The sequence below is a fragment of the Falco peregrinus genome, chromosome 2, assembly GCF_023634155.1.
Source record: "Falco peregrinus isolate bFalPer1 chromosome 2, bFalPer1.pri, whole genome shotgun sequence".
Lineage (NCBI taxonomy): Eukaryota > Metazoa > Chordata > Aves > Falconiformes > Falconidae > Falco > Falco peregrinus.
Window position 1 is genome coordinate 69,293,953 of NC_073722.1, and position 14,644 is coordinate 69,308,596.

The 14,644-nt window shown below is 36.7% G+C and overlaps 1 protein-coding gene across 5 annotated transcripts in view; it reads right to left on the reverse strand.

Moving 5' to 3' along the window:
• Positions 1 to 14,644, reverse strand: part of GSTCD (glutathione S-transferase C-terminal domain containing) — a 72,864-nt gene that overhangs the window by 8,443 nt on the left and 49,777 nt on the right. For all 5 annotated transcript variants that reach the window (XM_055797523.1, XM_055797522.1, XM_027787655.2 and 2 more), the window contains 5 exons: positions 7,403 to 7,518; positions 7,142 to 7,186; positions 6,600 to 6,728; positions 2,287 to 2,420; positions 467 to 497 (listed from right to left, as the gene is read on the reverse strand). In XM_055797523.1, coding sequence (XP_055653498.1) covers positions 467 to 497; positions 2,287 to 2,420; positions 6,600 to 6,728; positions 7,142 to 7,186; positions 7,403 to 7,518 — 455 coding nt within the window. The remainder of the gene's footprint in view (positions 1 to 466; positions 498 to 2,286; positions 2,421 to 6,599; positions 6,729 to 7,141; positions 7,187 to 7,402; positions 7,519 to 14,644) is intronic.

Genomic DNA, 14,644 nt, shown 5'->3' on the forward strand with positions numbered 1-14,644 from the left:
TGAGTATAAGCTCTTCCTACTCACTATGTCTAATCTTCCAGACATAAATTAAAGGGAGAAATCTAATGTTTATCAGAAAATAGTATCTACAAAAGCCATAATTTTACCTAAAAAATGATTGACCATTTCCACAGTTGTATTCAAGGCCTAAATCAATTGATATCTTGTAATTGTTAACTGGTACATGTTGACATATCTTAGGAATGGCTTGCTTACACATTATGATTTTTTTAAGAAAAAGTTCTTTTGTAGAGAACTATTTCATTTTACTGAAGAAAAAAAAAGCCTTAAAAATGGATGGTACAGAGAAAGCAACACAATGACACCTGCAGTAAGCACATTTCATATAAACCATGCTTTTCCTTGCAATTAAAAGATAAGCATTTACATTTAATTTGATAAGACGACCAAGTGAAACACAGGAAACTGCACATAACCCTCTCCCCCCTCCAACCCTTTTACATACCTTGTAGGACAAAATTTCTTTGAACTGATGACTGGAAAAAAAAAAAAAAAAAAGAACCAGACCAATTCAATTAGCATCTAAAAAAGCAGAGGCAGAAAATAGAAGCAATCAATACATACTTGAACACACTTTAAACAAAATACCAGTATCTATATCCTAAGGAAAGGCATTAAAAAACACCCAGAAACCATTATGCTTCCAGTTCACTAGAAAAGTAAAAGCATCTTTGGTGTTGTCCTTTTTTTTTTTTTCTATTACATTATTTATTAAAATTCTCTCTTTAAATCATTATAAATTCTAACACAGATTTACTGGCATTTCTATGTTGTCACATAAATTATATTACATGTACAGAACCTCTAGTCATGCATATATTTTGTTTGTATCACAAAAGTAAGGTGTATCTACAATGGAACCGAGTAGACAACATAGGCAATACGGGGATATGGGCAGGCTATCATGTTTTACGTTCACAGCAAATAAGGAAAAAAAGAAAACACAAACCCTAAAATGTAGCTTGAGCTAGGGTTGATAATTTTCCACATAGGCTTACAATCTTAAATTCAAAATTTTGGCAAACGCAAAACTATAATTTACGTTCTTGCAGCATTTACAGCAACAAAAATTTTCAAATGTAATGAGCGTTTCCAGTCTTCATGGTCTAGAAATGTTAACTGGTCAAAAGTTAAACAGTATTCAGTCAATTTTAAAACAAGTCAGCAGAGAAAAGCTATGTGCCTGCTAACTTCAGAAGGTTTAAAATTTTACTGCCTCTTCCTTAAGAATACTTCTTCATTTTACTCTATCACAAGAGAAAACAAAAAGGGACACACGTAAAAAGCTGGAAGAATCAAATTCACTAACAGTGTTAAATGTAAAGTTTACCAAACTGACAAATTCCAAATATTTACTCTCCGTGCACTTCTGTGACAGCACATTTTGACAGTATAGAAAAGAATGAAAAATATTTAACACAGATGCATAAGATTTTTTTGTATTTGTCGATTCCTTTTAAGACAGCATGTTTCCATTTCTTATTTTAGCAAATATATACCTAAGACAATGTTGTAACTCCTAGTAGAATTAGATCTGATCCATCTTGGACATCCAAATTCAAAGCTCAGCTTTAGGAAAAAGACACCAAAACTCTCTTCCACCATCTAGTTCTGCCTCAGAAAGCTGTCAGTCTCTTATCTTCTGCCATTTTATGCTTACCTTTTACATTTTATTTATATCAAAGGCATTAAAATTCTTCAGCCTGAAATACATGATTATCTCCAACATGGCAGATTTGAAGATGACAAAGTATTTACACAGTCCATTGAAAAAGTATTAAAAATATGAACTGAAATACAGGAGAGCTTGTCTACTTGGAAATAAATCAGAAGAGTTTCACAAGCAGTAAACTGTGGTATAAAGCAGACCCATTTCTTTAAGCTTATTGCTTACATCTTTCACCAACATCAAAATGTCAATTCCCTTTCTCAGAGCAATTTTCATGAGTCTTCTATTAACTTTGTGATTTCAAGGTAAAAGGTCTGCATTTTACATAGATCCCCACATATTGTACCTACTATGTTGATGGTATAAAGTTTTCTGAGCTATGAATAGACAAATCCAGGAAAAAAACCCCAGGAATTACCAATCTGTCTCCCTTTCAGGATGGGTTGCAAAGGATGAAACAGTTGCATTATACCTGTGAACCAGTTTAGCCTTGACACTTACAATGATCTTCCATCGATTAATGCTATATTGTCTAAGTATTTTCTTCCTTCATTTAAGTCGATATTTTAAAGCTGATCTTGTCAGCTTTATTTTACCTTCGTGGGTATTTAAACTTCACTGTGTTTTGAATGAAGCCATAACAACAAGGGGAGACGACAAATGCTGCCCGTGCCCTGACGCAGTGTTCGATCACCATGTCTGTTGCCACACCACATGCATGCAGAGCCACCTAGAGTGTTAAAAGTAAAAAACAAAGAAACAAGCAAATTATTTACAGCAATATTCTAAACACAATCCTGTTGCAGTATTTTTTTTTGGTTGACTTAGTTACTTAAATATATGAGGAAGTTTTTGCAATGAAAGCTGTTATGCCTAAGACCTGGTCATTAATTCCTCAGTTTTTCATTCCTCCCTTCATACCCATGCTGAGGAAAATTTATGGCCTATTCCATTAACAAGGGAACCATCCACACTGAACACAGGTCACTTACCAAAAGCCCTCAAAAGGTGGGTGCACTACCGTTGTGATATCACGTAAATCAAAAACAATGCCCCAGAAAAACATTAAAATAAAAACTGCTGTGGTCATTAGTCAAAAATTTTTGTCAAGCAAAAAGGACTTCGGAATACAAAGAACTATTTCACAACTGGATTTGAACTTAGCAGTAAAAGTAGTAACAGATATACCTGAAGGTCATATTTAAAGGACAATATTTACACATAAATGTTAATCATTTGATTGTAAGTTATTGAGTAAAAACTTTAGAAAACAGACATGGTGGGTGGGTGGGTGGGGAGAAAGCATCAAATACAACTTGTCCTCTTTTTTTTTTTTTCCTCTCTTTATTCTTTTCTTTCTTTTTTTTTAGTAATGGGCTCTTAAACTAAAAGTAGAATGTCATGCAATCACAACTGCTACCTGTAAGCATTGATGGATGTTTGGGCAACGCACAGACTGCTTCATGCTCTCCTACAGAAAGGCAACATATTTCAAGGAACAGCAAGCAGCTCTCTCCTCCCCATACCTGTGATACCAAATGGGCCAGGCAAAATGGAGGCATTACTTTCTCTGTCTTCTTCCATGTACTCAGTAGCTCAAATAGTAGACCTGGTGCTCTAGATTTTCATTAAACCAAGGACATTTTTGAGGCACATTTTTAATTTTATGCAGTGGTACAGATTTGTAGAACTGCGCTGTTTTCTTTGCTTTTTATTCACTGTAGACGTAGGAAAAAGGTTTAAAACCACAAAGCTCTGATTTGAGGGTTCAAGGTTGTTTTTCAAGGTACAGCAATAGGAAGATAAAACCTTTACTTTCAGATATAGATTAAAACAAAGATTTCTGTTTGCAGACTGCTTGACATAAGCTCAGCTGAGCAGACCATTAATCATCGACTGAACTATAACTGCATACAGATGGTAACAAATATTCTTGTCTCAAGCAGAATATTAAAAAATTAATAAGAAAATAATTTCACAATGCAAGTTTTCTGCTTGCATGAATTTAACAACAAAAATAAAACCCATTTAATATAAAAAATAGATTCTTAATATCACAGCTATTAGATTAATATGGAATATAATTATAGTTACTTCATCTATCCAAGCAGAAAACAAAGACCTCTGCTTAGCTTGCACATTTGGAAAAGAAACCTTGAAACAACAGCAGATAAAACCAGTAGCTTTGCTGAGCCTGTATGAACTTTTACACCAACTGATTTCTTCTTTGGGTTTCTCAGAGCCAATTTAGTTAAGCCAAAAATCACCAACAAAATCCAAGACAAAGCTTTCTCAGACAGTGAGTTTAATATATAGGATAGCTTGAAACAAAATAAAAAGTGAGCACTAATGCAGAGAACGAATCTGGTTCACAAATCCATACATCTGTAAATACAGGGAAACAAAGTGGCCCCTGAAGAGAGCAAGAGCTAGCAATACAAGATCATTGCCCTGTAATTAGTCCTCTGGTGCTGCAACTCCCCAGAACAGCCCAACGCACACAGAAAAACAAAGGGAAAAAAGTTTCACAAAACCTCAGGTTCACTTTAGTGATCTTAAAAAGAAAAGAACTCAGCACACTCAAAAATATATACCCTCCCCCCAAACAAACCTTAAACTTTTCAACTGGTTCTCACAAATTAGTTGAGATACTTTGAGTACTACAGAAGCATTAAAAACAATTAGGATCTCAAAGACTCCTCTGGGTGTTGGCATGTAAACGCAAGTATTTGAAAGCTTTCACTTTTAGACTGAAATCCTTTACAGTGGTTGGTGGTTGTACTACAACATGTAATAACAATACAATGTACCAGTCCATTTGGCACTCAAAACCAAGTTGTTTCAGAACCTTGATCTTCCACTACCCCAACAATTCATAAGAGCAGAAATTTCATGCGGAGCAAAAGTCAAGGGGTCAACATGTTTTTTTTTTAACTTGCTTTTGAACTCCTAGCAGATAACAGATAACGATATAGCTTAGTAATGCAGATTTGATCTCAAGGTAAACATGTTTTAAACTAATACCAAATGCAGAGATGACAACTTCTGACACGTCACTTTTTCTATACCTCTTAAAATTTCAAGTACTATAACCAGCAAATTTCTTGTCATTGTGTCCACCCTCATATTTACACTGTATTGTTCTACTGAAAATGGTGAAGTCATGCAACGAGTGAATATCTTTACAAGCCTGAGAAGGTAAGTTTAGATAGAAATGATGCACTGCCAAACTTTGTATGCATTTATATATTATGGTATTATATGGTCATTTTTGTATCAGAACAGTGTTTATGACATAATGATACAAAGGCAGCTAAACTATATATTATTTACTTTCAAACACACCAAATACTTGTGGTCAGTAAACCAGCCAGCTCCTGTCTTAAACATGGCTGCATATGAAAGCTAATCCTGAGTTAATGAGCTAATTCTGAAGAGTGAATCATGGTATGATACAAACTAATTCTGAAGCTGAAATTGGTATAGGTGTCCCAAAAAGGGAAAGCCCCAGGTTTTTCTGTTGAACAGACTATATAATCAAGTCAAAGAAACTGAAGTCACAGGACTGGAAAAAGAATTTCCAAGTGAATTTTTCTGACATATACTTCAATATTTTCCTTGTCACAAAACTTAAAAGAGATAATATAACACTTCTTTTATGAAAGAAAAGCTCCACAGATTATTTAACTTAGTATTAACCTTAAAAACAGATCAACAAAATTAAAGACAGGAGCTCCAATGATGACAAAATAGGAGACTCATTTCACTGAAAAACTACAAGACAACTGACACACAGAATTCAGTGAAGTATTCATGAGATCCTGATTTTTTGAAATACATCTCTAGCTCATCCACTGAGATTCGTATGACAATGCAGCACAGAAAATAATGCTAAAGAATTGGAAATTTACATTTGGAAGGACTGGGCTGAAATGATTTATTCTCTCCTCTTTTGCCTGCACTTGATTTCTTTTCCTTTATTAAATAAACTGACCAAATTGTTAAACTGCACTGTTGATGTACCATAAACATTCAGCATTAAATATCCTCAGCTACAGCCAAAGCAGGTCCTTGGATGGCTGATTTAAGGAACAGTCAGACTCACACTGAAAGCTTGGAGCTTGCTGAAAAAGTTCACATTCTTTTAAGAGAATATAAAATGGAAAGACAGGAATCTTTGCAGAGTTACAAAAGATTATTTATGCCTTTCTCTTCACTAGGGTTGCAGAATTCTGGAGAGGACATTAATCTCATTTACTTTCAGGGTCTAACACAGATGCTTTGAATCAGTATTCAATCACCTACTTTGCTCCAGCAGAACTCAGATTCCTACTTTGGTCTGCTCATTCACAGTGAACTGGGAGTCAGAGTATCGCTTGCTGATTGCAACAGGAGTGTTCAGCATTCACCCTGTCATGACAGTTCGTTCTCAGTTTTGCGTCATGAAGTCTTGAGTTGTTTATCTTAAAATGCTTTTACTGTCACCTAACTACACTTCTGATCTCACTTTACTGCACTCAGGCTTAATTTGAGCAACAGTAGTCTTCCGATCCTCAAAACCTTCTCCACAGTATATCCATTAACGAATCACTGATTTTAAAATAACATGATTAAACCAAGGATCTACTGTACTTTTTCTTCAACATGGCTGGGCAGCATACGTTTTCGTATTTGATTGGAGCACAAAATTCTTTTTTCACTCATGCAACATAAAAGCGATGCCAATGTGTAACAGAGAATAAATACAAAACTAACAATACAGATTAACGTAATAAGGGTGCTTCTCATAGCATCAGAAATGTGTGTCTGTAAGGACATACAGAATTTTATTTTCTCAGATATTTTAGTTGTTTTGAGAATAACTAACCAGATAGTGAAGTTTTAAAGTGGGAAAGTTATAATCACTTACCCCAATGTTAAAAGTCCCATTAAAATAGTCCAAATTTGCTTGAATGAACCAAATGTTGTTTAAACCTAGTTCATCACTTCTGTCTTTAGCACGGATCAGAGATAACTCCTTATTTTCTATGAGCACCACCTAGATTTCATCCATAGGAGAAAGTAAGGCAAAATAATACTGAGAAATCAAAGTATAACATTACCAACAACCAATCACAAACCACTGTAGTTTAATTGAGAAAAACTAAATTTTTATAGCAGAGCTGGACATCTCCAGAATGCTTAGCAGGAAACCCAACAATAATGGAATGCATTTAATAACTTGCTAATATCCATCAGCTTGCAAATATTTTATGTTTTCCTATAACTTTTGTTTCTCAGGAAAGCACTGCACACATTTGGGATTATGCTAAAAATGTGCATGTTTCAAATCTAAGTCCTCTACTGAGACCCATCTGTCTTCATATTTATTCTTCCTACACGCACATCTTTTTAAGATGATTATCAGAGACCAAAAGCTCATACCATCTGTACTTTTTTTTTAGAATTTACCTGACATGATGGCATCATGTGAGCAAGAACAATACCAACATGGCCCTGTGAAAACAAAAACAAACAACAAAATCTGAGTCACTTTTCAGTGTCCCCTGTTGTTGACCTATTACATGACAAGCATCCCCTAACCAGTAACAGAACCCTTAAAAGCAACTAAAATTTCAGCATTTGTACTTTAGCTTTGTGGCAGCAACCACCCACAACTGCAAAGATGAAAGCTGAAAGAAACCAAATCATATAAACAAGAATATACATTACCCCTCCACTGCAAAAATCCACAATCACATCTCCAGGCTTAGCAAGCTTTGTCACTGCTGCTACCAAATTATTCAATTGCTGCTGCTTCCTCAGAGCCCGGTCTCTAGACATCTTCCCTGGGAATGAGAGAAAATGCCCAAGGCGTGATCAGCAGTTCTCAACATTGATACTTTAAATGAGTAACAGCAAATCACTGCAAATGAAATTTATGGCTGAGACTAAAAACTGGCTGGAACATTTGAGCACCTGAATCCACTTGGAGCTAAATTCACAAATACTTGACAAAGCTTTCTCTGTACCTCTACCATATTTAAAAAATTATTTTCTGGTTGTTGATGTTAATGTATCCTTAGGAATGGACTCATATAAACTTCATGTTAACTAACCAAATTGGTGTAAGCTCTAGCCTGATTATATTCCAAAACTGTGAATCATCCCCAGAAACAGAGCTCAAACCCATGCACATTAAGGCTGCCAAAATAAATCCCTGTTTACTATATCTATACACTATCCTTAAGCATCTTGTTTTTAAAAGTTGTACTCTTTGTCCTGTCAATTTTCAATTTTCACAACAAGCAGTCTTGTTTATTTAAATGACTGTGTGCAAGGAGGCACTTCTCAAAGTGACTACTCCTGCGCAGCAAAGTCTGGCTTTCCATCACATCTGTAACAACCAGAAACAGAAAAACTATTAATTTCTTACAAATGTGCTTGATAAAGTCCAACATACCGTTGGTTCAGATACAATGAACTTGTTTAGGCAGCTCTTACGTATTTGTAAAGATGCATTTTGTCTCAGTGGGGCTAACAAAGTGCTGACAGATATTTAATACTCTTTTCTGTTTGTTCAGAAAGCAAAGTTTGACATAAATGTTGACAGTAAAAATATTCATGAGCTCATATTTACAGTAAGAGAAAAGGTACTGAAACAACTTTCTTGAATCAGTTTTCATGAAGGAAGTTTAGGTGTACCAAGCAATCCTAATGCTCTCAGAAATATAAACATATTTCCTACTTGGAGCATCATGTCACATTTGAGTATGGGCACTCTCCAGTTTTGTATAAAATCATTAGCTTTCTCTAATAAAATATATATTTTTCCCAGTACTGAGGAATAGTTGAGAAGAAAACCCACAAATCAGTGATGTTTCCTGGTTACTACAAAAGTAGTTCAATTATCATCTCATCATAAATTCCATTTACTATACAGTTTATTTTTTAAATTTCTATCCTGAAAATGTATTCTTTTGTATTGTATCTTATTGTAAATAACATTTCACTTTAGAAATAATTCATCAAACTCAACAAGCTCATCTGATAAAACTATCACTGCTTTGTTTAGGGTAGAATGAGAAGAAAAAACAACCACTTTTGAAGACACTGCATTCTACACTGTCAGGGCAAAGAAAAGAGAAAAACTGACAACAGAAGGCAGAGGAAGTAGGGCAGAGTTCATTCTCCACAGTTACTGCACAGACAGTCATTTAAAAAAAACAACAAACCAGCATAATGACATTTTTAAAAATACTCCTAGGTGACTGCACTGCATGGTGACATTAAAATGTGTACTACCTTTTAATGGAACTTTTAAAGAGATTGAACACAACCTCTTCACTTCTTATTAACTTTGTAAGTATACTTTATAGTACATTTTATAAAAATAAAACCACTGTTACATTTCAAACATTTTTTACACTTTGTGAAAGTTACCAAAAAGAAAAGTCCCACAAAATTAAGCTTTCTAATGACAAAAACATATACAAGGACTGCAGATATGAAACCTTTACCATATTATGTAAAATGATAAATACATTTTAAGGAATCATAACGAATCATCTATTTCACATGAATAGATCCTTGGAAAACACTTTTACCGAAGGTTATACTAGAAACCCTAATTCCTTGTGTGCCAAATATCTATGTAAACTGCTCCATTGTTTGCCTCTAATTTTCATGCTACCACTTGATCAACAAATGTTCAAAATGTTCTCAACATCTACAGTTCTAACTGTAGCCAATGGAAGATGCCAGCATTCCATCACGTGCAAAATCAAGAGCTATCACTGTGTCAGTTAGAACCTGTGAGGTCAAACTTGTAATATGTTAGACAGACAGGTACTGTAATATTAATACCTAAAAAATCCTATACTTCAGAAACACACAAGTACATTCTCTGTCTATGTGTACGCACAAATCTGCACACACAATCACAATGGATTGACTGAGTTTTAAAAAGTAGCTGTTGTCCTGCACATAGTTTTAATCTAACTGAGGCTAACTGAGCAATAAATGAAAATAATCAAGAGATCTAATTTATATTTGTCTGCTATATCCCCCATACCTGAAATACAGCTGTGGCAAAGTTGGGGGCACAATAAGCAGGGACTTTATCTTGATAATACAGGCTACTACTTGGGTTTGTTTTCATCAATTGACAGACCTTATTGGGTTTGTTTCAATTACTTCAATTATACCTGATAAAGTATTTAATAAAATAGTTGTTGCTCTAAAATCAAAATAACCAGATGCCCTCCCCTCTTATGGAGTGTCCTGGTTTCAGCTGGGATAGAGTTAATTTTCTTCTTAGTAGTTAGTACAGTGCTGTGTTTTGGCTATGGTGTGAGAGCAATGCTGATAGCACACTGATGGTTTTGGTTGTTGCTGGGTGATGTTGATACTAAGTCAAGGACTGTTCAGTTCCTCAGGCCTTGCCAGCCAGAGGGCTGGGGGTGCACGGGGAATTGGGAGGGGACACGACCAGGACAGCTGACCCAAGCTAGCCAAAGGGATATTCCATACCATAGAACGCCATGCTGAGTATGTAAACCGGGGGGAAGGAGGAGGAAGGTGGGGACATTTGGCATTATGGCACTTGTCTTCCCAAGTAACCGTTAGGCATGATGGAGCCCTGCTGTCCTGGGGATGGCTGAACACCTGCCTGCCCATGGGGAGTGGGGAATGAATTCCTTGTTTTGCTTTGCTTGTGTGTGCACCTTTTGCTTTACTAATTAATTGTTCTTATCTCAACCCCTGAGTTTTACATTCCTTTCGGATCCTCCTCCCCATCCCCCTGGGTGAGGAGGAGTGAGCTAACGAGCAGCATGGTACTTGGTAAACCACGACATGGAGGCAGCAAGAAACTGAGTCACGTTTGAATTCTTTCATCCAATAAGCAAATGAGCAGCCAAGCAAGTCCAGACTTTCCAACAAATACAGCTTCCTTAGAAGCCTACTAGAAGTTGCCCGTGCACAGTATCTAAATCTGATTATGATTACAGAGCCATAAGAGGTGTGACTGCAGCTCAGCTCAGTAAATCTGAGCTTGCTTTAAACAACCCAGTTTACAGCAACACTGCTACAACAGCTCTACATTTAGGGCAAGATAGCCTTCCAAAAACCTGTTCAGCTCCTATACTGCTAAAGCCCAAGCTACCAGCTTAAAATTATATCAGTTTATCTGTATAAACTGCAGGCACACTCCTACCTGCGGTATAAGCCTACCCTCGTGATACTGCAGGTCCAGAACTAGTGGGCAGCAGCAGCAGCACCAGGCACAAATAGCGAGAAGGAAGCAAGGACCTAACTCCTGATCAGTACTGGATAAAATTTCAGATTCAGCACAAACCAGAAGAACAGGCTTTCCAAAAGCATGATAGAAGCATAAACAGAGTTTTTTGTTTGACGCAATTCAGTATGGACTTGTCCTTTTAACCTCAAGAGAGCCAAAGCACACAGAAGCTCTTAGAAATGCACTGGGAACATAAAAGGTCAGCTCTGTTCTTCAAAATGGGTTGAACACAACAAGATTTGCCTCCTAAGCTTAGGTGGCTTCATTTACACCGCAACTCATTTTGAAAAGGGGTTGGCTCTCACAAGTATTAGCTTAAAAAAAAACCACAAAAAACCCCACTAAAAAACCCCCAAACCTGACCTTTGACCTTCACAGATTTTTTTATCTTTCTATTTGGTGAAAACAAGAAAGAAAACCACCTAAAGCTCATTCACAGTGTAAAGTGCAAGCTCCCTTGGTGGAAAGCCTCCAGAATTCAAGGCTTCCTGAGCTCAAGTAACTGCCACAATTTATTTAATGGGATTTGTTGTAAATGCTTTTTTCCCTGGTAGCTTTGCTTTTTACCCTTGTAACTTTTATATCAGTCTCTTCCATCCACTTTCAACTTCAGTCTCTATAATTGCAGGAGGGATCAGGCAGACACTTTTGTTTCCAATTCCTGCCTCTCAACAGGCATTAGCACAAATGTACTGAGACATTTTCCTGCACTGTAACTGAAGGACAGACCACACCTGTCATGCAACAAACAGCACAAAAATCCATGCATGCAAATGCTTTTACTTCCATATCCAACTTCTCTGTTCTTATTCTCCAACCCAGAGGTTTTCCCAAGAGATCTGGGATTTATTAATATCAAGTACAAACATCATCCTGAAAAACATCATCAAATTTTCATGCTGTGCAAAGTTAACAAACACATCCTAGAGTCACTAAAAATCAAAAAGTAAATTGCTAACAGCTTTCATCAGCAACAACAGATCCACTATGTAGTTAGTCGACCTCCTGAGTATTAAATTAGTGAGAAAACTTTTTAAAAATATTAGCCTATAGCCTTGAAAAAATCTCTAAAAATTAACTCTTCATGGTCACCAACAAACCAGGTTTCATCCTCCCTTAATGGGCAGACAATAAGTACCATACATACATTCCCTTGAAAGATGGAAAAAATCACGCTTGAATCAATAGGTCTTTTGTCTGCTCTACCTCTGTATTTTGAGCTTGGTAGCTAGAATTGCAGAAACACAGTGAGCCGTGACATAGCCTGTAGAGAATGTGAGCTAACGTGGCTAAATCTTCTGTGTCTAAAAATGCTACAGCTCACTTTGCATTTCTCAAGCCCTGTGATGGCCAACAATGCTAATTGTTGTCTTCAAGAACAATAAGAAAGCAAGCTGGAAATTGAGCCCTACAAGGCAAAACCTTGAAGAATATGGTCTTTTCCTACAATATGCTGAAAGGCCCCCGTAAAATGGTTTGTTCCCTTCTTAAGAACCTAACTGACAGCTTACCACACAATCCCAGAAAGATCCATTTTTCTTTCCAATTAATGGTCATAACAAAATTACTTTATTTGGCTTCATGAATCCAACATTACTGTTAATTCAGCTTTTGTCAAGCAGAATTTTAAAGTCTCTGTGGCACTTGGAGGTCTTGCATTTTGGCACCAAGGCAGAAGGCAAAAAGCCCTTTATTTTTATATTACCTTTCTTTAGTGTTCAAGTTCATATAATCCTTCTGTCCTCAAATAATACTTCCATATTTCTCAAGTTAAACTTGAGAAGTCATTGAAGTTTGCTTAAATAAGCAAAGCCCAAATATCACCTCTAAGACTTTAACCCTATTCAACTGCGAGGTCATAACACAGCACAACTGAACACACAGCTACTAAAACATACATATAACACACAATGCATGCATTCTCCTACTCCGTAGAGCAGAATTGCACACTTAATGTTCTAGCACAAATATCTTTTTATTGGGTTTTCCATAAGCGTCACATAACTAATTCAAATGATAACATTAGTCTGCTTTTCACAGAAATTCAGGTAGAGTATATTTATTGCTATATTCATTAAGAAGATTTAATCTTAGGACAGCAAAAAGGGTCAGTAACTATAAAGCAAAAGCAATAGTTATTTTATACTAAGCTGAACAAGTTTTTCTGAAACCAATGCTGGTTTGGTGTTTTTTTTTCTAGTAGTTCCTTATGATAATTCTGCATATTCTAATTATTTAATACTCAGCTTATATTTCCTTCACCTTGATGATGTTATCTCCTGCTTTACTATTTCTGATACCTGTTTGCAGGTGGGGGGGATTGTTTACTGCTTTGTTTTGGGGGTGGTTGTTCTGGTTTTGCATTATGGCTGGGTTTTTTCCTCTTCATATATAGCATTCATCATACTAATGCAGCTGTACAGTGGTTCCTATGCAACTGCTACTAAAAGTTGAATTCAAACAGATGAAGGATGACAGCTAAGCTGACATTTATTTACAAATATTCTTACTAGTCAGAAATAATAATACCTTGCTATAAAGAACTCTGCCAAATCTTGTAATAAATACAATTAGCAAGGACAATAACTTTGCTGTGGTCCAGCGGTCACCTTCGTTACTCGAACGATATTCTACTTCAACTTCAGCCACTTAATTCAATCTGCATGGGCCAGTGCTGAAAGTTGAAGATCTGCCCTCCCCTTCCCCAGCCTGGGGCCATCTTCCATCTGCCCCCTTTCACTGCACTAACCTCTCTCCCTTCCCCTCCCTCCCAAGAAGGGAACTGTTAGCCTTCAGCTACATCTGTTTCCTACTCTTACTGCATGACCATACCAGAGGAGAGAGGAAAAGTTGCAGGAGATGGGCCAGCCAGTCCCAGCTTCATCTACAAGTATGCCATAGTACAGACCCAGTTGAATCGCAGTCTGAAATAAACACTACATCAAAAGGCAGAGCCATGTGAGAGGCTAGTGTGTCGCAATCCTCCTCTGCCTCTCACCCCCCTTCTATGATGATGGAGGGAGGCAACTCTGAGCAAATAGGATGACTACCTTTTTTGAGCAGTATTTTAATTCAATACAGCAAATAGTGTTTGTGGTTTTTACTCATGGGTGTAACTCCAAGTGGGGGGACACAGAAAAGAAAGTGTGGCTGTCGAGAGAGAAGTCTGACCACATCCTGTATCAGGACTTACATCTAATTGATATAAATCTGTCCATTTAAAAGCAAAAAGTTACATTCTTTAGAGTATGGTTTCAGCTTCAGGAATAAAGCAGGCTCTGATTCCAGAGTAGCTGTAAAACAACACCACCAAATGTCCCTAACTGATTCCTCATGGCAGTCTAGATTGTAGAATGACACTGACCTTGCCCCTCCACTTGTCAGGCTCAGTATAAACTGTTTTCCTTCCATCCAGCTCCCTTATTGTGGCATAGCTTTCTGAAATAATTTAGTCCAGCTGTTCCCAGTGATGTTGGGCTAAAAAAGTGTCTGTCACTGGAATCTGCCTCTTATTTACTCCTGTACCAAGTGCATTAGGTCTAAGGGTCAGACTTCGAGCTCTGACATGAATGCAGCATTCAAAGGCTGGCTTCTAACAGAGTATTTTTGAAAAAGGATTTTGTGTATTTGTTTTTACTACTTTACACTGACATACAGGACAAAGTAATTTGTTT